General features: G+C 35.2%; 1 protein-coding gene and 1 long non-coding RNA gene across 8 annotated transcripts in view; one reads left to right on the top strand and one right to left on the bottom strand.

Moving 5' to 3' along the window:
• Dgkb (diacylglycerol kinase, beta 90kDa) overlaps positions 1-10,109 on the top strand; it is a 627,035-nt gene extending 616,926 nt beyond the window's left edge. For all 7 annotated transcript variants that reach the window (XM_005377328.2, XM_013510618.1, XM_013510621.1 and 4 more), the window contains one exon: positions 6,779-10,109. In XM_005377328.2, coding sequence (XP_005377385.1) covers positions 6,779-6,886 — 108 coding nt within the window. In that variant the 3' untranslated portion in view covers positions 6,887-10,109. The remainder of the gene's footprint in view (positions 1-6,778) is intronic.
• On the bottom strand, positions 1,845-23,580 carry LOC102020537. Its single transcript, XR_259847.2, has 3 exons — positions 23,456-23,580; positions 16,713-16,807; positions 1,845-2,713 (listed from the first exon to the last, which is right to left on the bottom strand). It is a non-coding gene; the product is annotated as an uncharacterized LOC102020537 (long non-coding RNA).
• Positions 23,581-25,429: the final 1,849 nt, after the last annotated feature.

Genomic DNA, 25,429 nt, shown 5'->3' with positions numbered 1-25,429 from the left:
TACCAAGTAGCCCTTTATGGAGAATGTTTGCCCACTTCAGAGGTACACAGATATGTACTCAAATTTCTTGCAAAATAGGACTGAAATATAATGCTTTCTATATTTAGAACTAAGATAACATTTTAATAGCTTGCCTACTTTCGATGCAGGCAATTATAATAAACTTCTGCATATACGTCATTAATTTGAGGGTTTCACCCTATTTAATAGAAGAGAAGTAGACCAAGTCAAAATGAGATTGGGGATGCTTAGATTATGAGACTTCTTTCTAGTTTTTCTTCTACCTCTCTGACTACATGTGTTCCTATCCTTTGTAGAATGTCATTCTCCTGCTTCCCCCTAACTGTCGATATGCCCCAGGTACACAGTTTAATGTCTGCTGTTCATATTTAGTATTCTACCCCCAGTAATCACCTCTCAGTGGATGATATTATAACAGGGGGATCAAACACAAATCTATCCCACATCTTATTTTCCCTTTGGAAAGCCAGAGCCACATACCCAAAAGTCCCTCCACATCCCCCTCAGAATGTCACACTCAGCACTGACTTCACCAAAGTCTTGTTTCTCACTCTGCCAAAAGTACCTCTCTCCCTATAAAAAGCATCACCCCACATATAATCAATAAACCCAAACCATGCCAGTCATCATAGAATCTTTCCCTTTCTACCACCCCACACTTCCAATCCATTACCATGTTACATAGACTATGTGTGCCTCCTCTTACACATGCCCGCTACTCTGTTATACTCAACACCCCGTAACTAATATGCAGGCCACTTCTTTTCTGGATTACTGTGTTCACCTTCATCTCATCTTCTTCTGGTCTGGCATCCACTTTTCATCTATGCCGCTGTGATTTAAACTCATATTACCTATGCCATGGTCCTCCCATCATGATCTAAATGGTGTTTTTGATGTACTTATTGTATCTTGCCAATATCTTATGATACAACACATATCACATTCTACTATTGCATATTTGTTATTGTCATTTACCTATAAACTCTGTTTTAAAAGATGAGTCTATTCAACTTGGAATCCCATCAATAAGCTAAAGTAAGCTGGCACCTAATAGATTAACAATAAAGGTAATTAAATAAATTTAGGATTTTTACTCCATTACTTTTCTTTTTCAGTCATCTTTTGGGACTGAGTACAAAAAAAAAAATAAAAAAGGATGGTTGGTCAATCTTATTGGCCTTGGCTTTTAAGAAGAGAAATAAGGGGCTGGGGATTTAGCTCAGTGATACAACACCTGCCTGGCAGGTTCGAGGTCGTGAGTTTGATTCCCGGTACCAGAAAAAAAAAAAAAAAAAGAAGAAAAATAAAATGACAAACAGACCAGGCTTCCCAAGTGTAAGTGTGCAAGCCGGTCACCCAGGATTCTTGTTATGAAAGAGAATCTGTGGGGTTTTCATTTCTATAATAAAGTCAGTGGCATTGTCTTTGGGCCCCACTGGAGAATTAAGACAATGCAGTGCAATAGGAACATCAGCATAGGACATTTTAAAATAAATGATTGAACATTTATGTTGAAAAATATATGCACATTGTAAAAACTAGGGTTACACTGTCAAAAAAAAAAAAATGGTCATCTTCTGTTCCATCATCACTGTGACCTAGTTTTGCCCCTTAGCTGAACCACAACTGTTTCTTCTGATAGTTTACACTATATTTGTAAATAATGTTCCTCACTGTTATTTTTGTTGTGCTAGACTTTTTGTATACTCTACCTAACTGGTGCTGTAGAAAGCTAGTTTTTGTCTACAGCCATATCACCCTGACCACACCCAATCTCACCTGATCTTGGAAGCTAAGTGGGGTCTGGCCTGATTAATAATTGGAAGGGAGAATGCTAGTTTTTTAAAACACTCTTATATTACTCTAATTCTCTTACTAATAATTAACATTTACTGAGTGCATATCATGTGCCAGATAACATCCTAAGCATTTTATGTACATCGATTCATTTAGTCCTTACAAAAAACCCACAAGACATTATATTAAAATCTTTACTGTATTGATGAGGGAAATGAATCACTTGCCCAAATTTCCCAGATAGTAAATGGTGGACTCCAGCAGTCATTATGCTGTTCTGGTTCGGAGAATAATTCTTGACAATTTTATTTACATCAATAAAATGCATAACAATTGAGACTAGAAAAATGCCATCACCTGCAGAACCAGTACTGACCCACAATTTAATTTTCCGTCCATAAAGTTGTTCTACTTTTGTTCTTCCTTCCCTTTGCAAAGTCATCCTTATAAAATTTCTCATTTTTTGTAAAATTTTACTCCATACACTGATTTGTCAATAATCCACACTGCTCTTCTTTTCGGGTGAAAGCCTTTCCCATAGATTTTCCTCCAGATCTCTGCAAATCTGAAGTCTTGGATCTCAGTTCAATACTCTGATTCATTTGTTGCACTGGAGAATATCCAAACATGTTTTAAAAGGTACAGAAGGGGCAACTGTAGATCTTTTGGTGGCTAACGATGTCTTCAGTCTATCCTGGCATTCAAGCATTACTTGGACTGGATGTACATTTCTAGGAAAAATTAACTTTTCCTCTAGAGTTTCAGTGTGTTTTTCCATTGTGCCCCAGAAGTCGTGTTACAGATGCCTGATGCCCTGTTGAATTTCATTTCTCTGTGAGTGACCTGCTTTTCCTCTATGAGGACAGTTAAAGTCTTCTTTGTAAATTTTAACCTGGGCCAAGCAGACATAGACATTTGTTATTAAGAGAAAAGTGATTCTGGGGGACAAAATGCAGCACAAAGGTACAGAGATGGGAATTAACAAAAGGAGCTTGGAACACCTGAGAGTCATCTCTCAAACCTAGCTCTGGCTCTTACCAACAGGTGTGATGCAGGTTACAGACCTAAGTGTTTTTTTGGCTCTGGAATGAAATAAGGATGTTGACACTACCTCCCAAGATTGCTAGGAAGATGAAATTAGATATTACAAAAATCATTCGAGAAGTTATTTTGATAGCTGGTGTATTCGTCAGCTTTCCATCATGTGACAAAATAACTGAGATAATCAACTTATAAGGAAGACATGTTTATCTTGGCTAATGTTTTCAGAGTTACCAGGACATAGTTCCTTGACCTTGTTGCTTGGGCTCTGTGGTGGATACATACATCAAGGCAGAAGCACATGATGGGAAATCCCTGTTCATATTACGGCAGCCCAGAAGCAAAAAGAGAGACAGAGGGGCTATGATTGCAATATATCCTTAAGGCCACACCTCCATTGACCTAACTTCCTTCCCTAGCCACATCTCATGAAAGTTTGGCCACCTCCCAGTCACACTGCAGACTGGCATCCAAGCTTTTGGCAGAGAGGACTTTGGGGCTGATCCAGATCCAAACCATAGCAGTAGGGATAACTCCTTAAAAAGAGTAAATTCATTCTTTCCTAATTTTGTCAGAATGATTTGTTAAGCCTTTAAATAAGTAGAAATGGGAAAGAGTACCGAATAAGGTGTTTGGATAGCGTGAGGGAGAGCAGCTCTACTTTTCATGGTAAAGAGTGGTGGAAATGTTTAATGCTGGGAAACAGGGAATGCAGAAAAAATTGCCAATGAGCTAAACCAAATACTGTGGGAAAACTAATTGGTCAAGACTCACCTCCTTTCACTACTGCTTTAATTGAGCTGAAGAAAGTCTTGGTAAAGAGCACTTGTATCTACTATGAATAAACAGTTTTACATATGGTATGAGATATAAATCCCCTCTGATATCCCTTTTGTGAAATCGTACTTTAATTCTATACTTTTCTGCAAATTTCTATGTAATTGGCTGGTTATTGAGACAAGCTCGAAGAGGTGGATGAGTAATGTGTGTAAAGCATTTAACATAAAAGCCCTGTACACAAGACCCAAACATATCTTGCTTTTATTCAGTTTAAATTAAAAAATAACAATTGAGTGTGTTTATGCTAACATTCTTAATATTACAATTATAAATTAAAGCTATCACAGTGTGCAAACTTAAAAATTTGGTAAAAACAAACTATGCTTTGTTCCTACTGAACAGTTATAAAACCGACAGTAAAATCAAGGTTTTTCATCTTCATAATTTTAAAGGTAGCCAATCTTAATTTGAAATAGGAAGACAGAAAGAGAAAGAGTCATGGGCCAGTGAAACTGCCTTTCCTCTGTCAGAATCACTTTTCAAAAAAATAGGTGATCAGTAGGATGTAGAGCACTGATTGAAGACACCATTCTATTTATGGCAATATATTTCTTGCATTTTAAAAACAGTGCTCTTCTACCCTCGTACAGTGGTTCTGCTTTCATACTTAATGAAATCATGCCGCAAGGTGATGTACACCAAGAGGCTGGATACACGTCAGAAACTTGTAAATAAGTTTCCTCCATTTAATCTCCTCTGCTCAAAAGGCAAATATAGCCAATTTTATCTCATTTCCATAAACAACAGAGAAAAAGAATATGCACTTAAATGTTTATATGAAGTTAAACTGTGCATTATAGCATAACTTAGGGTCCTACTATATCAAGGACTATGAAAGAGATACTGTACTATTTCTAAAGGAGCAAGAGTATGTAATTCCCTTTAAAGAAAGTTGTCCAAGATAAAGGTGGTTATGAGAAAACAAAAGTCATATACTTAAAAAATACACAAAGAATATGCAAAATCTCAAAATAACAATTACATGATACTTTAGTTATAGTTTTAGTCATAAACTGATACTCATTTTATGTACATGAATATAAAAATTTTCTCCCAAAGTCTTAACAACAAATTATCTAATTATCTAACAAATTATCTAATTTTCCAAAATATGCTAAAACTATTGTATATGTTAAAGGAGTTCAGCAAATGTGAATCAGAAATCTGTCATTTTTTATGGTGCTTCTTTTGAATGGAAGGTTATCAAGGAAGTAATATGTGATAATTGTTTCCCCAAGTACTCATTTAAAAATGACATTGTTTGGTAAAATGATCCATTTTCATTTTCAGCACTAAAAAGCATAGTACATTTCTGCTTAGCCTCTTTTTTCAACATGCAAGAGGGTACTGAAGGAGTGTCTTTAATTTCTCTTTCCTACTAGATCATAATTTCTTGGGGCAGAGACTGTGTGTTGTCCACTTATTCTAAGTTCCTGGACTATGTCTGAATTATGGTAGGGGTTGAATAGATGTTATGAAATGATTGAACGGTGAGTGATCTTGTCCATAGCTAGAATTCAGAGGAATTTGAAAATCAATGACTTAAAATTCAGTGTAGTCCAAAACTGAATTATTAAGAGGGAAATTCTAGTAAAAACCATTTTCAATCCACATACACAGGTGCATTTTGATATCTTAACTGTCTGGTTATCAACTCCCCAGTTCATAAGATAACAAAAATAAAATAAAGTCAGATATCTAGAGAGTTTGTGGCTGGCTCAGCCTAGTGACATTTTACAAGTACAATTTGTTTTTATAGTGAAAGAAGAATACCGAATCTCTCCACTATCACCTGATTCCAACAGACTTAAATAAAGTTATCCATTCTTTCAAAGTGTTTTATACATTCTGTCTTTCTAGACTCTGGAGAAAATTTCCATTTCCCAAAAGCCCTGATGCTGATTTTAATGATTTTGTTCACGTGACAAACATTCTTTTTTCATTGCTATTAGTGAATGACAAGTGAAGGATATTCATTTCAAATTGAAAATGTCAGGTATGCACTTTAAGAGATATATTTTTTGCAGCTTTTAATGAGGTGCTGTTTCTTTTTGAAAGAAACACTCATCTCTGATGCGGATGCTGTGCAGGTGACAACTGATATTTAATAAGTGATGGTTCTTGTATTAGTCGCAGTTCACTAAAGAAAATGTCTCATATTGCTTTTGAAAAACTCTTAGCATCACTAGCCCAAAGGCAAGATGTGACCTTTTTATTACATAATGAGAATCATTTATTATCTTACAATGTATCTTAAAGTCACAGACAAAATGCCACTTTGATAATTGCTTTCAATTAGCTTTGAGCATAGCATATATTCATAAAATGTCTTCTCTAATTTAGAGTTGAATTAGAGAAAATTGCAGACATAATCTACTTTAAGGTTGTCTCATTTAAGGTGATTCGTAGTTTTATATCAAAGAAATCAAAACGAGTAGCTTTAGAACAGTCTCTCCAAGTGTTTAAAGGAGGCTTTTCAATATTTAATTTTATTCTATTACCAATTAATTAACAAATTAGAAAGCTAGTTCATCATTTATGACCTTTTATGCATGTTAACTTTTGACTTGCGCTCTTAATGATTGTTTTAAAATTAAGCTTACAGTTCGTGTGGAAAGGGAGAAACAATCTGATTAGCAAGATAAATAAGGCTTGCTTCATACTAAGTACATCTTAATGTGGGGCCATAACTGGAACTCTAAATCCTGTAATGGCACATCTTTTCCTGCTTTCAATAAATAAAACATAACTAAAAGTCAAGAAATTAAACTGGATAATTGCGTAGCCTAAATAAAGAGTTTGGAGATATTATAGTACTGCAAGGGAAGTTAGAGATAACATGATGTTTAAAATGTGACTTCAGCTGACTTGTATTTTCGTTAATATCCTTAGCACTGGAATATTATTTAAATGCTTATCTTTATCTCTCTTAGAAATGTTTTTAAGTAATGAAACCCTGAAACTGCATTGTGTTCATGTGGTGCTTCAATAATCCACAAAATATTATTATTCCTAACAAAGATTCACAGAAATTGCTTCATGGCTGGAGATTACTCTTTCTCTCTCTTTTTCCTAGATAAAAATTACACACAAGAACCAAGCTCCAATGCTGATGGGCCCTCCTCCAAAATCCGGGTTATTCTGCTCCCTGGTCAAAAGAACAAGAACCCGAAGCAAAGAATAATCCACTGCGTTTCATTCATAGAAATCTGATTAGCGTAATTGGGCCATAGAACACTTGTGTTGGAAATCTTTGAACCATTTCAAGTCTCCTGCTCATGCAAAATCATGGAATTGGTTTCACAGTTTTTGTTACTGAGCTAATGTGAAATTCAGCTGTTAGAAAACTTTTTGTCTCAGTTTTTATAGGCAGTTTGCATGAAGAAAGCAAAAGTTTACATGAAGTGATACTGCATATTTTTGTTGCATGCATTCCCATAGATTTTTATGTCTCCCACCCACATCTTACCCAGTTCCCATTTACTAAACTGTGAGAAAAACCTGAAGAACACAGAAAAGGAAATACCATGGGAAATGTTTCAGTGTGATTCCAATTATTAATAAGCACTAATCAGTAATGGAACTATCATGATTGCAGATAGCTGTACTTTCCCTTTTAGAATCGGTGTATCAACGATCCTTGGTCTATGACTCCAGGATAAATTTTAACTCAAAGATTTTATTAAATAGTTGTCTACAATACATTGCTATATATAAATACTTTTTCTTCAACCTCTAGATTCTTCTGAGTAGAAATTTAAATACCAGGTAGAGACTCTGTTGTGCTGAAAAATAGAAAATGGTTTTTATTTTGTTGAGTTTGGTTTTTAAAACCAAAAACTGAGTGAAAATATGTTACTTGACAGTAAAGTATGATGTTAAACAAGCCTTATTCCTTTTTGCATGAGAATCTAGAAGAAAATTCACAATCATACCGGTAACCAAATAGATGTTTTAAACTATGTGCCTAATTAATGTGTTTCCCACCAAAGATTCAGGAAAAGATGCTTGAGGGAAATGGTTAATGTATAATTAATTAGCACTGTGGCTAGGATTTATGGTTCTTATGATTAATTTTATGACAACTAGAATGCTGGAAGACATTTACCTATTTATTATGATTCTCACCTTTAACAGACAATGGTTCACACCACACAGCCCAAGCTCAATAGCTGATTTCTTGGTTACTTGGTCCTTCTTAATTTGAGGTGTCTGAAATTTTTAATGTATCACTTAAGCACACTTGAAAAAGTCAATGGTTGCATCAGTTTCATTCTAATATAAATTGGAACCCGCAGTAATTTTGCATTTATTGAGGGAAATCATGCATGAAATTATCCCTACCACTCACCTACTCTTCTCCCATCTCTATGACATTTTGAATGTTTATTTCAAAATATGGATGGAATGGTCTAGATCACTGTTCCAAGTGGTTAAGGCATGGTTGGAATCTCCGATTGTATAAAGAAATCATGGAGTTACTACTTTTCCTAATGTTTCAGTAAGCCTATGGTATAAAATGAAATGTTTCTGAGAAGTGTTGTTCACTCATATTTACCTGCTTCTCATCATTGCATGTTTTATGTTTTCAAACATGCCATCAGGAAAAGAAGTGCTTGAAATGCATGATTTATTAGTTTTTCTCTTCACTCTGCATTAACATGCCAATGATTTATCAGTTGTATTTTTCTATCGATTCATTCATCTTTGAATAACAAATAGCATTTAGTGTTTCTGTTGAATGCAATGCTGTGCATGGATTTATGGATTTCAAGTGAAATTGCTATAATTTTAGTTCCTTGGTTTGAAAACAACTGAATGCTGTGATATAAAATAGCTACTCTCAAGCAATATGCTGTAATAGAAGATCATGTATAAAGCATATCCTTTATTGTTCCAGGAACAATGGATGGTAAATATCAATCAACAATAAGTTTAATTGCTTTAAAAATGAAAGCTTTTGAATAATATTAAGACATAATCTAGCATTCCCAGGAAATTATGACTACAATTGCAAATTTAGTACAGCAATCACGTGGTGTTGTATAATAACAATAAATAAAAAGTTGTTATTTGGCAGAACACTAATCTAGACCAAAAGAAATCTCAAAACAGTAACAAGTGCATTACTGACATAATGTTACATAACGCACATTGATTTTGTGTATCTGTGGTTACAGGTAATAAATATTTTCACATGAATTGACAAAATTTGCTATAATGGGCAGGTAGGCTTCGTGTCAAAATCATATTTTGAAGCCACCAATTATTTTACATTCAGTACAACATACAATTATTTCTTGGCTACCTTTAACAGTATGTAGTTTGAAGGCAGCAACAGTTTGTGAATCATTCTTAACAGTCTGTGCACTGGAAAGCATTTGGAGAGATGGTGAGAGGAGAAAAATTAAGCAACTTACCCATACCATTTCAATAATTAAAATAGTGGGATGCAGCTTCACTCCAATGTAGCTATATAACTATAATTAGGTTTCACAGTAGTTACACACATTTCCAGTCACTTGGATCCATTGGTACCACTAATAAATGTTCAAATATGAATCAAATTTGACTTTTCCCACCTCATTTTCTGAAGAAACTCACGTGCTTGCCCTTCAGATATACTACTCCTGGGATTTGGAAAGTAGTTCTTAAAAAGCTACTTTGATGGTTTTGAAATCAGAGAAGATATTCTTTCCTTTTTTATGACAGCTTCATGTGCAGAATATATATTTTAAGGAAATTTCTAAATGGAAAGTTCTATGGCATATTAAAATACTGAATAACGAATGTTAGCTTTATAAAATGGAAACTTTTCTTGTGTGTGTGTGTGAGTGTTTAAGTTGTAGAATCGACCACTTGTAAATATACTAGACACAGTGGTATAAAATTTTAAGCGGATGAAGCCCTTCTGTATAAATTGACACTGGACTAACTTATGGGTGTCAGAGAAAAGGGGCAAAAAGCTACGCACTCTGCTAAACACTGCCATATACTGCTTGTGAATAGAAGTTCTGTGGTAATAAACCTAGATGCCCACATTACTAAGACATAGGAATGGAAATCCTATGTTAACTCTCAAATTTTAAAGGTCATAAATATGTTTTTCCCACTTTGATGTCTATATAATGCATATTTAATGTGAAAAGTGCTGGCCAGTGTTCTGTGGTGGAACAAAATATCTTGTAAGAAATGAAAAGGTAACATTGTAAAACAGTTTTTATTTTTAAACAAATTATATTGTGATAGAATAAAAAAAAAGACTTGGATATTTAGATAAGGTACTGGAGGAAGAAGTAAAGACTGGGAGAACCAATAAATCATATATATGTTTCTGCATTTTGTTCTAGTTTCCTTTTTAGAGGGAGAAGGAGCAATTACAAAAATAAAATGTTTTGAATCTGAAATTGTGTGCTGCTTGAATGAGGTGAGAATTTTTTAGATTGTTCCTTTTTGTGTTGCTGTAAATTTGTTTACCATTAATTACAAAGTGGAAATGGACATTTTGTAGCACATGTGACACCTAAAAAATTCTTCAATGCATACCTTATATTTCACATTAAAAGATCTAACCCTTGTAACATATATTGAAACTGTAAATTTAAGAAAGCAAATTAATAAAAATCTGCAAAAGAGCTTTCATTAGGGGAAGGCAGACATCACCCCCTTAAAACATCCACTTAAATTTCATTCCATTTAAATAAAGTTGGGAAACTCACACTTGAAAGTTTCTGTACCTTCTTACTGTGTTTAAAACATAGGGTTCATTTAATTACAGTATCCTAAATTATTTTGAGAAAGTGTTATATACAGTATCCTGCTTTTTGAAATAAAAGTGTTAACTACTCAGTAATGTGTAATTCCTTATTGGTGTTTCAGCCAGGAGATGTCTGCAAATGAACTATTTGGCAGTTCAGTAGCTAGCTAACTTCAATGAGTACTCATTGGGAATTCTGGGTCAGCCACTCTATTGTGTGTCTTTAAAACCTGAAACATTCAACTTCAGGGTATTGTGTCTCCTCAGTTGCTGCTGCAAACATTATTATGGCAATTTCACAGACTGCAGGAAAGCCAGTAAATTGGATGATGGAATTATGGGCAGTTGAGTTAAATTTTGGGAATGAAATTTGTATCAGATTTTAATACATGTAACAATCCTCCAGGAACATCTCTTGGGCCCCAAGTAAAAGATATTTTGCAAAGAGTGTGCAGACTTTTGAAAACTTTAAAGCACACTACCTCTTCTACTTTGTATCTATTAGAAGAGTTAAGTATATCAACAAATGTATCACATGACTGGATAAAATAAGGATTAAGGCAATTAAATTGTGAGACATGTTCAAACGAGGAAAAGATGATTTTGGTGCAATAAGTCGAAAGGTGCCTAGAAAAAAATAATTCTGAAAAAGGCTTTTTGAAAATATAAAATATAAAATATAAATATTGTATAGCAAAAGAAGTAGAGTTCAGTAAATTCAGAAGAGAATGTGAGACCAGGCAGAGATCAAGTCCTGGATGCATCCTTGAGCCACTTCACACAATCAATAGGGATTTATAAATGGTGCTCTTGGACGGTGCTTCCACCTCAAGTTAGTGGGAAAAGAAGGAGAATGAGAAAAGGGAGAGAAAAAGAAAAGACAGGGAAGCCAGTAAGTATAGGAAAGAAAAGAAAATGAAACCAAATCACCAAATTAGGATTAATGGAAGGAAAAATTAATTTCACATTCTGAAATTTATAAACATAAATTAATAATACCTAGGTGTTCTGATTTCTACAGCTTCAAAGCAGTACCTGTCTTTCAGGGAGTTGTGATGCCTTTCAGTTATTTGATCTTTAACAAAGGGGTCAAAAACATACACAAAAAAGATATCCTCTTTAAGAAGTGGTGCTGAGAAAATTAATGTCCATATGCAGAAAACTGAGTCTAGACCCATATCTCTCACCATGTACTAAACTAAGATCAAAATGGATCAAAGATCTAAATGTTGAAACAGAAGCACTGAATCTGTTGGAAGATAAAATAGGTAAAATTCTTGAAAAGAGGCACAGGTGAGGATTTTCTGGACAGAACTCCAACCACACAAGAAGTAGTACCAAGAATCAATAAACTAGATTATAGGGGCTGGGGATTTAGTTAGTGGCATAAGTGCCTGCCTGGCAAGTGCAATGTCCTGAGTTCGATTCCTGGTACAAAACATACACACACACACAAACCAAACAAAAAACAAACAAGAAAACCTCCTACTGTCTAAGAATTAGATTGTATAAAGTTAAAAGAAAACTTCTTCACAGCAAAGGAAACAAGCAATAGAATGAAGAGACAGCCTATGGAACTGGGAAAAATTGCCACTTGCCACTATTCCCCTGACAGAGGATGAACATCTACAATATTTAAAGAATGCAAAATTTAGACAGCCCCAGAACAAAACACCCAATCAAAATATGGGAAACTGAAATAAATAGACACTTCTCAGGAGAAGCACAGGTAGCCAATAAATACATGAAAAAGGTTTAACATCTCTTTACTTCAATGAAATGTGAATTAAAACACTAAGATTTCATCTTACTCTGGAAAGAATGGCCATCATCAAGAAATCAGACAACAACAAATCCTGGCAAGGCTGTGAAAAAAGGAGCCCTCTACACCATTGATGGTAATGTAAACTGGTACAACAACAATGGAAATGCATATGCAGAGCCCTCAAAAAGTAGAACTAAAAATCCAATGGCCCTAGCTATTCTCCTTCTTGGTATCTTCCCTAAACAGTTAAAGTCATCATATTACAGTGATTCGTGGATACCAATATTTATTTTTATAATTGCTAAAAACAATGATAATTATATAAGGAAATAATAATTATATATTATATATAACAGAATATTCATAATAGCTAAATATTGTAAATGGTGTATAATAAATGAAAGAACAGAGAAAATGTGGTATTTATACACAGTGTAGTGTTGTTATACACAGTGTAGTTCTACTAGAAGGATAAATTTGAGTTATTCACAGGCAAATGGATGCACCTTGAGACAATAATATTACATGAAATAAATCAGATACACCAGGATAATGATCACATGGTTTCCATTACATGAGAAACACAAACTGTAAACAAAGAGCAACATAAAATGTAATAGGAAGTAATGAGATCTTTAGCAAATGAGAAAGAGAACAAGAGATGGAGGAAAGTAAACATAGCTGTTGCACATGGGAAGAGAACCAAGAGGTGGAACAAGTAGGGATGGATAGGAGAAGTAGGGGAGGAAAAAATAATTAAGAGTCATTATGTCCTTGTACCAACTCTCTACCATAAATATAATCATCACGTACTGCAAACATACTAATAAAAACAAAAAAAATCTATGTAACTTCATAAACTCAATAGACAACTAACTAGACAATACTCCTTAGAAACTATGTTCATGATAAATGTGAAAAAGTTAAGAATTAAAAAGATACATGCATGCTGCCTGAGCCTGGGAAGCTGCACAGGTGCCTGGGAGGTGGGCAGCCAGCACCTGAGAAGCCACATGGCAGCTCATGTTGGTTGCACCAGCCCTCAGGCCAGCCACCACGGTGTGGTCGAGAACTATCATGGCACAGACAAGCAATGACACAATTGACCTGCCATGCACCTGCCGCAGAGGCCCACCCTGGGACGTGTGTGAATCATCCTGACATGAAGAAACCCCTGGGAATACATGCCACAAAACTGGTCACTCTTGCCCCTGCCTTTGAGAACCAGAAAGGTCCAGAGTCAGCAGAGGAGCAGCTGTTGAACAAGGACTCGGAGAACATGAGAATGCAGACTACACCCAAAGACTCAGAGGTCTAGTTGACCAGGGTCCCAAGAGCTGTTGGGAAGCTGGAAATCAGGAGGACCTTGTGCAGTACCTGGGGAGACCCCCTAGAAGCTATTCTTCCCCTGACAGTACAGGTTGCAGTGGAGGAGTGCGTGGAACTCCGAAGATGTCTGCACCAAGATTCCTGCTGCCTGTGCTGTCAGCTGGGGGGGGGGGGAGACAGTAAGTGGTTGCAGGGTCTCAATGTGCTGGGAGGCTAGAGAGAAAAAGCTACAAAAAATGACTTTCACCCCAGATGGCTCACATAAGATGTTAGTAAGAATTGCCTCCTCAGTATTCTATAGCTGTGATGAGGAGGAGGCCTAGGAGAGAAAACAAAGACACCAAGAAAAACCAGCTGCTTTTGCTGCAGCATTAAGAGAAACAGACCCTAAGTCTGATTCTTGGGGCCCCAAGAAGAACTTGATGACTACATTCATCTGCTACCACTGTGAAAAGCCAGGCCACCTCAAGAGGAACTGCCCTAAGAGGCCCCCTGTGCCGTGCCTGATTGCAAAGGTAACCACTGGAGATAGGTCTGCTCTCTGAAGAGAAGGCCTCAGGGATCAGACCCATCCTACCAGTTAGTCCAACAGGAATGAGGGGGCACGGGGCATACTCTGCCTTCTCCCTCTGGCTAGACTGTCATCTCCATGGAGGAGCTCTGGGTAATCATGACTATGGAGGAACAAGAAAACAGCCTGTTGCTAGACACAGGTGCAAGTTTCTTGGTCCTCCTTTTCAATCCTGGCCTTGCACCAGTCACACCTCAGTGAAAGGAGTCACTGGTGAGGAGGGAATACGCTATTTTTCACAACCCTTAGGCTGTAACCACTTGTTAGAGTTTTCTTGCATACCTCTGTCTTCCTGAAAAACCACTTTGAAGATACCACCATGTATTACAACAGCCACTGATATTTTCCTACTAATCTGTCCATAACTCTGTAATGTTTGTATTGTTTCTATGCTATTTTGTAAATAGATGTATGTTTATTACTATGTGTTTCCTACAACAACCATTGAGAATAGTCAATGAATATTCAATTGGTCACTCATGTACAGCTCTATTTATTTTCTTTAGAAACCACTTTGAAAATACCAAAGTATAGTACAACAGCCATTGATAATCTCTTACCACTTTTGTCTGTAACTCAGTATTGTCTATTTGTTTTCCTGAGAAACTATCTTGTAGATAACAATGTGTAAAACAACAACCATTGATAATTTCCTACCACTTTGTCTGTAATTCAGTAAGCCCCACTATTAGTATGTTATCCTTCTTTTACTCTTTAAAATAATATTTAAAAAAGATACATGCAATAACACAATTGAGTGCTCGTATCAGAGCAAATCTTTCCAACAGCTGAAAAGTAAGGCAGAGTCACAGCAAGCCCCAACATCTCCCCCATTTCATTTCAATTTTCTTTATGAACATTTTTTTACATGAAGTCAGTTGGTTTTAGAAAAAAAATTCTGATTAAAATTGTATTAACAACAACAATAACACTCCTTCAGCTATCAGAGCCTTCAATCCAGTCAATTCCTGAAGCCCTACATCCAAGTCACTACTCTGGACAGTCTTCCCTCTCCCACCCACACCACCATGGGGACTCGGGAGAGCTCCTCTCTTCCTATTATGCCACCTAGCCACTTGTGGAAAGCTTGCGGGGATCATCAGAGGTAGAGCTGCTGTGAGCAGCCTGTTACAGATCCATAGCTCCCACACATTTGCAGCCATCCTCCCTTTCCTCAGTCAGACACAACAGAGAAGACAGCAGAGTTCTTCCACCAGCCAGACTTCCCCCACCATACTATGGTGGAGGCTGCAGAACTGATGTGCTTCAGGGACTGTTGGCTGTGCAAAATCAGAGAGGCTGAAAAAGTGGATGTGTGGACTAATGACAGGCTATCTTACACAAGCAGCTATGAATCAAAGATTCACAGAAAAGTGGCTGCAGGGGATGGCGGAGACCAGACAGGTGTTGTGGAATGAGGGGTTGCCCTTCTTCTGTATCTTAGCCTGCACTGTCTCTATGAACTGCTTCTCCAGTTTGGTGGATAGGATTATTAAATCTAAACAAAATCTTACTCAGAACAAGCATTAACAATACTCATTTAATAGTGAAATTAGAAACCGATAATTATGTGGTGGTTGCCCTGTTCCAGGCATCATTGGACACATAAACGAACTCATTTCAGTTCTATGATTATCAACACTATCTCCATTGCACACATTAAAAAATGGAGTTAGAAAGATAACCTTAAATTTTTTTGTAACAGTATCAGGAATGAAGCCCAGAGATGCAACCACTAGTTTTTTCCCACAGTCAGTATGCTACAGGGCCTCTCATCTGGCCTGAAAGTTACACTGAATCTACCTGAATATAATATGATAATAAATATCCTCATGCACAAATTTTTAATAAAGATATTAAAGAAAATTCACAGTAGAAGAAAAAAATTAATCAAAATGGTGAGCAGTATCACTCATATCAAGGGAACATTATTGAAACAAAATTTCTTCATGACTATAAATTAAATGGGGAAGTTGTAAGAAGACTAGCATTGTCCCTAGGTCAGATAGGGCTCAGAGGCAAGTGATGTTCATCTAGAACAACCACACCACGTAAAAAATTATAGTAGCTACTTCAAAAATCCAACAGGCAATTTGAAAATCATCAGAATAACTTGATCAATTACTAGTACTAAAATGTATATGAGTTGAGTCATAGATGCATAAATATATAGCTATTTTTGAGAGATAAAAGGAAAATGTTAACAATTTTGAATCATAGATTCATTTATACTTTTAAACAGCTATTGAATATTTCAAATGTCAGCCCTTACCCATTGACTTCTCTTTCTCTGTATATCCATTAAACAACATTCTTGCCAGAAACCTCTCAGCTTTCTCTCATTTTACTTCATATGCATTTCCTTGCATTTACCAGTTAAATATTACTTGCATCAATTGTTTTAAATACATCTATGCATATAGAATTGCTAAATCTATATCTCAAAGCCAACCTATATTTTACTAGCTGTTCCTACTTTAACTGAATGCCCCAAGAACATATGAAATCTAATGCTCTACCATAAAGCTTAGCTCAACTAGCAGCACCAACTTTTTCCACCTATTATATAAGTTTCTCAGTGAACTTACCTGGTAGTTACATTTGGACTCATGTCAAAATTCCAAGCAAACCCTCCGTCACTCTTCTGGATTTCCATTCTTATCCATCTCATGCACTCTACCACCTTAATGTGAATACAAATTATTTCACATCTTTTCATTCATTTTCTACTTATATTTCAACTACTATTGTTTAATTTTTGTTCCTTATATTTTATTTAAACTTTTAAAAGAATAACCTAGTAGATATACCTCTTTTCAGCACTTTGTTTCAGTAGATCCTGCCACATGATTCAATAAATTTTTCTAAAACATAAGCAGTACCTTTTATCTGTTTAAAACCCTCACTAATATCCCCCATACCAAACTGTAAAATATAAATTAGTAGTCCAGTCATCAAAGCCTTTGCTGGTCAATTCCATATCTACCTATCCACATCATCTGCTATGTTATACATATTCTATACTCTATTTCCTTTAACAGTCTGTACTCACAGCATTGTATAATCTAATTCTCAAAATATTCCATCCTACAAGACACCGCTTTTCCTGCTAGTTACTATTCTAATCACTTTGTAAATTTCTGTTCTTCATTTATTGGCCCATTTAATAATTTTGCCAAAACATTTTTAATCATATTTCCAATACAGAATCTATGAATCTCACCAGATGAACACTCTGCTTTATTGCACTACTTTGACTGTACTACCCTGTAATAATTTAAGCACATAAATATGACATTTTGGCCATGATAATAACCAAATATGTATTACACTTTTAGTAATTATTTTGAGTTAACATATTAATGACTAGTAATATATCTGCTCATCTTTTATGGGAAGGTAGTTATGGGTGAAAGTGTGAAAGCACCAGGCTCAAACTGGAAAGAATGGGCAGTTTTTACACTACTCTAGCTATTTCAATTCTGGAGAGTTAGTTAGTACAAAACTTCATCTTCATTCATAAAGTAGAAAGGCAATCTTTTCTACTAAGATATCTGTTAAGATGAATGAGTATTTTTTCAGTCCTTGTAACAATATCTACTAAGGATCTCAAACACTAGAGCTGTTAGACAACCATATAATTGTTTCCATCATAATTATATGTAAATCAACAAGAGAAACAAGACCATGCCCTTTCCCAAAGCGTGAGGGAAAATTTATAAACTAAAGCAAAATTTCTACATTGTGTAGTACCTTATGATGGCAAAGTTCAAATTGCAAAATTAAAAATTTGGAATGAAAAACAAAATATTCATGTCTTGAACACCCTCATGGCTTTTCTATACTGTCAGAAGTTACTTAGAATTCTCTGCATATCCTCCCTCCTTCCTTCCTCACAGCCTGTTACTCACTGCTCCCTCTTCCCTTTGCTTTCTGCTCTTAAGCCATATGGCCTTGCTTCCTATCCCTAACGTAGACCTCAGTACAGGACTGTTTTGCATAGAGTGTTCATATTGAAAATGAGGGAAGAAAAACACGTAGGCAGAGCAAACAGCCTGGGGTTTCTTACAGCTAAAATATCGTGTCTAGTAAGCACTTTAGGGGGAGGGGCTTGCTGCTGTTAAGCTGTTGAAGACACTGGCATTGCAGTTGCAGCCCTTGGCCCCACAATGGCCCAAATGTCCGGAAACTGAGAAACTCAAATTTCCATTTCTGTTACTCAAATCTACACAGATGGTACTAGAACCTGAAGCCTCATCTTTTCTGCTATTATTACTCTACCAAAAGCCATAAAGCAGAGCAGGAAAAAGTGTCTAGCACCACCTTTTGTGTTCAAGCCTCCTAAGTGTGGCTCCTATTAGCATGGTAGACAGATGACAAAGTTATACAAGAAATGTAGTTTGCAAGCTCCTATCCTGGAAGTTCAAAAGAGGACAAGGATAGAATTGTAACTAACAGATACTGTGCAGAATTCCTATAACATCTTCTCAAAGTATTACACATCTCAGTTTTATAGTATCTGTCCTTGCTACAGTCTTGCACTGACTACTTTTTGCTTTTTGTTTTGTTTTTCAGTACTTGGGATTAAACCCTGGGCCTTTGCATTGCGCTACATCCTCAGCCATTTAATTGTTTGTTTGGTTTGTTTGGGGCAGGGTATTTCTATGTTGTCTAGGCTGGCTAATTGTGCATTTCTTAAATTAGTATCTCTCTCAAGGGAATGTGTTCTTCTTAAAGATAGTGGAAATTGTCTCATATTTGTTTATTATTTTATTCAACAATTAAGATAAAACTTGACGGTTAGCAGTCATGCAACAAATATTCAAACAGGGACAGATGAATGGTATGATGTGAATAAATGTAAAGTATTACAGTAATTTGATAAATGTAATCACTAGTATACTACCAATATATTCTATAAAATGGCTATATATGAATAAAGAGAATTATTAGTTTTACAAGTAAATATGAAAAGTCTTCTATAACAATGTTTTTTAATCTCTTCCATCAGAATAATCTATTTTGATGAGTGCAAAAAATACAAGAACAATAAAAATACGCATCAACAATATCTTTTCAAAACTATAGTCCTTGGTGTGGTAGTGAAGTAGGAACCTTAAACATTGTATCAGCGAAGAGGGTGCTGGATTGGGGCAGCAGGTGACCTAGAAGACTTCTACCCGACACAATTCAGTTTGCCCAGGCATTCTGCGACCATTAAATGTAATGGTCTGCCCTCAAACTTCCTTTACACTCATCTATTTTTGCAATCATAGAAAATGTACAACTTTTAATATTAAACTTTTTGGTAGAGAACTTGCTACTGCATTTCAAACTTTGTTTTCACTGTCCCTAGTCATTAAACAAATTGTAACTTATAATGTACCTTCTATAACAAATAATGAGTAAAACAGGAGTTTAAAGCATTTAGCAGTATATAAGAGCTGCAGGTGGACTAAATCTTATTTTCAAAATATTTATATATATTTATAACTTTTTCTGTGCTCTCGAGTAACTACATGCTGTGAGCACTATTTACACATCTGTGGAGAATTAGTTGGGCTTTGGCTTGTAATATTTTAGATTACCTTAACATATGTGGTTGTAAACACATATCCAGCATTTCTTTTAAAGTCTTTATATTATAGATTTCTTTTTCTTAAGATAGACAGACAGACAGATAGATAGATAGGTGAATAAACATTCTACCCTTTAAAGACTTTTAGAGAAAGATAAAAGTTTTGTCTAATATTTGTTTAGCCACACACATATACGTGCCACCTGGCACACCAATTGGCAAAGTAGTTTTGATTAAAGAATGAAAGCATTTTTTAGTCACGCATGATCTATATTAATTTCAAGATACTTATTAGTTTACATTTAATGGCAATAATTTGAAAGTATTGTTAAAAATAATTATTACTTTATATTATTTTGTTTCTTTCTGGAAGAAAAGAATGGGTCACTTTAGTTCTTGCAACTGAAAGCTTAGTGATGACCCTTTGGCAAAAATACTTTGTTGGTAAATAAATACATAAGTGAAAGTTCATAAATAATCATTCAATTTCAAAGAAATTGTTGCTGCCACACCCATCATAGAAGATAATGATATTTGTAAATTCAAGAATAGTTTTTTTATCTTATATTAGATTGTAATATATGCTCCTAGTTTATAATTGTTTCTAAACTAAAAACCTCTCTTAATTTGAGACAAAAATAGACATTTGAAAATAGACAACAATAACATCAGTCTGTTCTCCTCCCTAGTCTTCAATCTTCTTTTGATTTCTTTTTAAAAAAATTTATTGGACAAATAAACTATGCTGATATTCATTGGATCAAGGTGATGTTATAATACATGTATACATTGTGTAATGATCAAATAAGGCTAATTAACTTATCACTTCACATGCTTACTTCTTTGTGGTGAGAGTATTTAAAAACCTGCTATTTGAACAGTTTTGAAATATATAATATATTGTCATTAATTATAGTGGTCATGTTGTGCCATAGCTTTCACACCCTTTTACTATCCAGCTGAAATTTTGTCTCTTTGATTAATGCAAATTTCTAATTAAAAATTTTGAAAAGTATGTTAGCATCTCATTTTATAAATATTATTAAATTATTGAGAATTTCAACTTTATTTCAAAGCTATATTGGATCTTCACTCTTTTCAAACTTTAAAAGATTTTGTTTAATGTATTACCTTATTTTAATTATTAAATTATACCTTTTAAGTTTTGTTGAGTATTTCAAATATTTGGAGACTGTTCTCATTCTATGTCACCATTGTCTGAAGAACCTTGCATATATAGATAACATTTTTAAATGCTTATCATAATATTTTTACATTTTAGAATCAGAAAATATTATGGAATAGAAGATCCATCCCCTCACTACATTATTTTCTAACCATGTGTGAATCAGCTCTAGGTATCTGCCACATTCTTACATTTAACTTCCCTAGTAAAGCTAAGAATATAGCACCTACATTTGCTAGAATTTATTCCAGACATAGGTCAAATGGGATAAAAAAAAGAGATAGGGACAAAGCCCTGAGACTTTTAAAGCAAAGTATTTGTAGTCAAATCTAAATTATAAAAAATATAAATATGATAGAACAGTTATTTCCAAAATATTTGGCTTCAGGGTAGAGTTTAATTAATTTTAGAGGCAATTTACATAATTGTGTTTTATTAGACAAAATTAGAATAGCTTTGCTTCCCCTGAATAAACAATGCCTGATGACAATGGAGGCAGTGGAAAAGTGGGGATGATAGTAGATGGTGGTGTTTTTTCAGAATTTTAATTTTTGTCTTGAATGAATCCCCAAACCACTGTAAGTACCTCACTGAAATAGCTATGAAATAGCAACACCATGAGAAGAAAGCATACTCAAGCATCTACTTGCATTAATTATTGAGATATTATTGGTAATTTTTAAAATTATGTCTTAGTGTCAAGCATCTTTGTTTTGGAAAACTACAGCCACTGCAGAAAATATTCAGCTATAGTGCTCAGCAAAAATAGTACTGTCACTCATTTGATTTTTGGAAAAGAACATACTTTTCTAACTTTATTTTGATGAGAAACAAAATTTATTATAAGCTACTAAAGTGATTTTATCAATATAATGAATTCTTTTTTTCAGTCCTTAAGAGAGAAAATATCTTAGTGTGTGCTTTGTAATACACTCACTCACCTTTGCTTTTCTTTACCACATGTAAGAATTTTAAATTAAGGTTAAAAGTCATCCCAAGGCTGCTCCTCAACTTTCTGCTGGTCTAGAAAGGACAGGGAAGTGTCCTGTTCTCTCCCATAACACTGCTTACATATGAAATGTGAACAAACAATACGGTGAATGTTCACAACTTCTTACAGCCACATGTGGTGGTGCACACCTGGCTTCCCAACCCTCAAGCGGCTAAGGCAGGATGATTTCTGCGAGTTCAAGGCCAGCCTGCACTACACAGTGGGCTCAAGGCCAGCCTGGACCATAATAGCAAAACCTTGTCTCAAAAAAATTGTAACAAGATAGGACACATTGCCATTATTCTCCTCAGAATATTCACCCTACCTTCAAACTTTCTTAGCCCATCCTTCTTGCTCCTTTCTGAAACAGTTTTTCAAGTCCTCTTTTGTGAGCATCTTTAGTTACACTGTCCCAGCTATCCTGATGACCTGAGCCAATTCTAAACACTTTTCCTGACATGGTAGTTTTGACTTTGGGGAAAATCAACGGTCTATATGTGGTACAGTGCCAGATCCAGATCTAGTGAATAAGATGAGTGAGGACTCATATGGGTAATTTTATGTAGCTGCCTTTGCTTTGGATGGTACTGGTCAGCCACATTCACAATACTTTTGGTCACATTTCCTAAAGATTTCTGATGAAAGATTTCCAGAACTGCTTCAAGAATTGACAAGAATAAAGGTAAGTCCATTTAAAGCTAAGGGGTACTTTGAAAGGAAATCATGCCAATATGTCATTTACTGTAATTTTTTGAAGTTTAAACATGTCCTGTTTATTTCGATCATCCTTGAATTCCTTGAATGGTTTGATCGTTTGATCATCCTTGATTATCCTTGAATGGTTTCTGGACTGCATGCTCCTGTGAAGGACCCAGCAGGCTGCTGGTGGTGACCGTTTCTGGTAGAAGTGCTCCAGGGGACAGTGCTACAAGAACAATGACAGGAAAGCATAGACTCCAAAATCGTTTTCCTTCCTTCACTCACATCCTTATTCCCAACATTGTTCACACCACACGGCATTTGTGCTGGGCACCCTCCTGCAGGTAAGAGCTGTGTTCATACCAATTCTTCTTCATTACTGCTTACAACTTTGTCATTCACTTTTCCTCAAAAATATTTTAGTTGAGGGATTTGATTTCCTTTCCTGAATAGAAGACCATTTTGAAAAATCCTATTCAAATTTCTCTTTATTTTTAAATCTTGCAAGGAGAAATCCTGCAGTCTTCTGTCAAATTGTGCTCATTCTTTGCTCCTTATTTTCTGTGACCAGTGAGGAGGAGCAAGAGCCCCAGGATTTGAGAGCCTTATCATTCACAGGAGGTTCTGTACAGATCTCTCGGCCCTCAGTTCTTCCTTTCACAAGCACAACCCATGTGCCTATTTACCTGGAGCTTCTCTTCAGATAATTTCTGCCTATTCTAGCATGCATTTTTTTGAGTATAAGGATATTATTAGAGAAGTAAGAAATGATATTTTACACTCTAATCTCTCATCCACAGTTTCAAAAGATCTAGAAACAAATTTTTTTTAAAAAATTCATAGCAAACACAGCTTATGGTGGCAAAATCTAACTGACCTTGATAGGAAGCTATGATGTATTCCATTTCATGTGACTATTTAGAATGTTTTTCCAAAAACATTGATGTGTTTGATTATGGAATGCTCTCTCAGTCTCTCCAAAATACATATGGTATTAATGTTTCACTGATTTCTTAGCCTGAAAAAAAATTAAATCCCAAAGTTTAAAGCTATTTTACAATAAGCATTGCCCTGTGATTAGAAGCATTTGTCTCAGTAATTTATTTTTTTTTAAGAGAAAAAAATTCAAAACAAGATAATAGGGTGACAATGATTAATATATTGTGTATTATTACCTTTAAATTAGTTACTCAGGGTATAAGATATTGACATTTAATTGTCCAAACAATGTTAGCACAAACCTTTCTTTTCAATGAACTAAGAGAAATTAGTAATGTATCTTAACAATCATATTTACATATTTTTTTCTTTTTGCTTTTCCCTTCTTTCCTTTCTCCATTCCCACATCCCAGTTTCTCTTTCCTTATGAATTTTCTTCCCATTTTGCAATATCTATGGTACATTTTGGATCTTACTTACTCTTTCAGCTTTTCACACTAGGGAGACAATAAAATGTTTACATATGTATGTCTGGTTTATTTCATTTATGAGTATGTTCTCAAGTTACATTTACTTACCTACGAAAATGTCAGATGTATCCTTCTTTATGGATGAGTAGTACTCAATTGCATAAAAGGACCACATCTTTTTATCCATCCCTCTACTGATGGGCATTTGAGTTGTTTCCAAGACCTAGCTATTACAAATTGTGCTGCTATAAACATGGTTTACATACAGTGCTGTGGTATGATATTTAATTTTTCTCGGAAGATATCCAGAAAAGGAATAGCTGGGTCAAATGGGACCTCAAATCCCTAGTTTTTTTGGGGGGGGGAAAAACTACTGATTTCCACAGTGGTTGCACCAGTCTATACTCACACCAGCTTGGAGAAGTGTTCCTTTTTCCCCACAGCCCCTCCAGCTTTTATTATTTGTGGATTTTTTGATGACAGTTGTTCTTTCCAGGGTGATATAGAATCTCAGTGCTGTTTTAATTTGCTTCTCTCACATGACTGGTAATATTGAACATTTCTTACATACATATTTGATATTTGTATTTCTTCATCTGAGAAGTATATGTTCATCTCAGATGCCCATTTTTAGATAGGATCTTTAAGTTTGCGAGGTCTGATTTTTCTGTGTTTTTTATATATGCTCTCAATAGTAATCCTTTGTCTGAGAAACAACAGGAAAACATCTTTTCACACATTGTGAATTGTCTCTTCACTCTGTTTGTGGTTTTTCTTGCTGTGCAAAGCCTTTTAATAAGATGAGATCCCAGTTGTTCTTTGTGATAATTCTTATGTGATTGGGGTTTTATTCATAAAGTCTTTGCCTGCACTAATTTCTTCAAGAGTTTTACCTATTCTATCTTCCAGCAGATTTAATGTTTCTGTTAATGTTAATATTTAGATCTTTGATCCATTTCAAATTTAGTTTAGTGTGTGGTGAAAGATATGGGTCCAATTTTAATCTTTGGCATGCGCAGAGTCAGTTTTTCCAGCACCTTTTATTAAAGAGGCTACCTTTCTTACAGTGAATATATTTGGTACCTTTGTCAAGGATAAGGTGGCTGAATATTTCTGGAGTGGTTTCTACTTCTTCGAATCTGTTCCATTGATATTCAAGTCTGTGTTTTTTGCCAACACAATGCTGTTTTTATCACCACAGTTTATAATATAATTTCAAGTCAGGGATTGTGATGCTTCCTACCTTGCCTTTGTTGCCCAGAACTGCCCTTACTGTTCTAGGTCTCTTCCGGTTCCAAATGAATTTGCAGATTGTTTTCTCTAATTCCATGAGCTATACTACTGTAATGTAAACATTGATTCAGTTCTAATATTTTTTTAATGATTTTTTTGTCTAATTAAACTGTCTTTTTGTCACAGTGGGATATTGTGGTGCCCCAATA

This window comes from Chinchilla lanigera, unplaced genomic scaffold (assembly GCF_000276665.1).
Source record: "Chinchilla lanigera isolate Chin_1 unplaced genomic scaffold, ChiLan1.0 scaffold00009, whole genome shotgun sequence".
NCBI classification, from domain to species: domain Eukaryota; kingdom Metazoa; phylum Chordata; class Mammalia; order Rodentia; family Chinchillidae; genus Chinchilla; species Chinchilla lanigera.
This window is presented reverse-complemented; position numbering and strand designations above follow the sequence as displayed.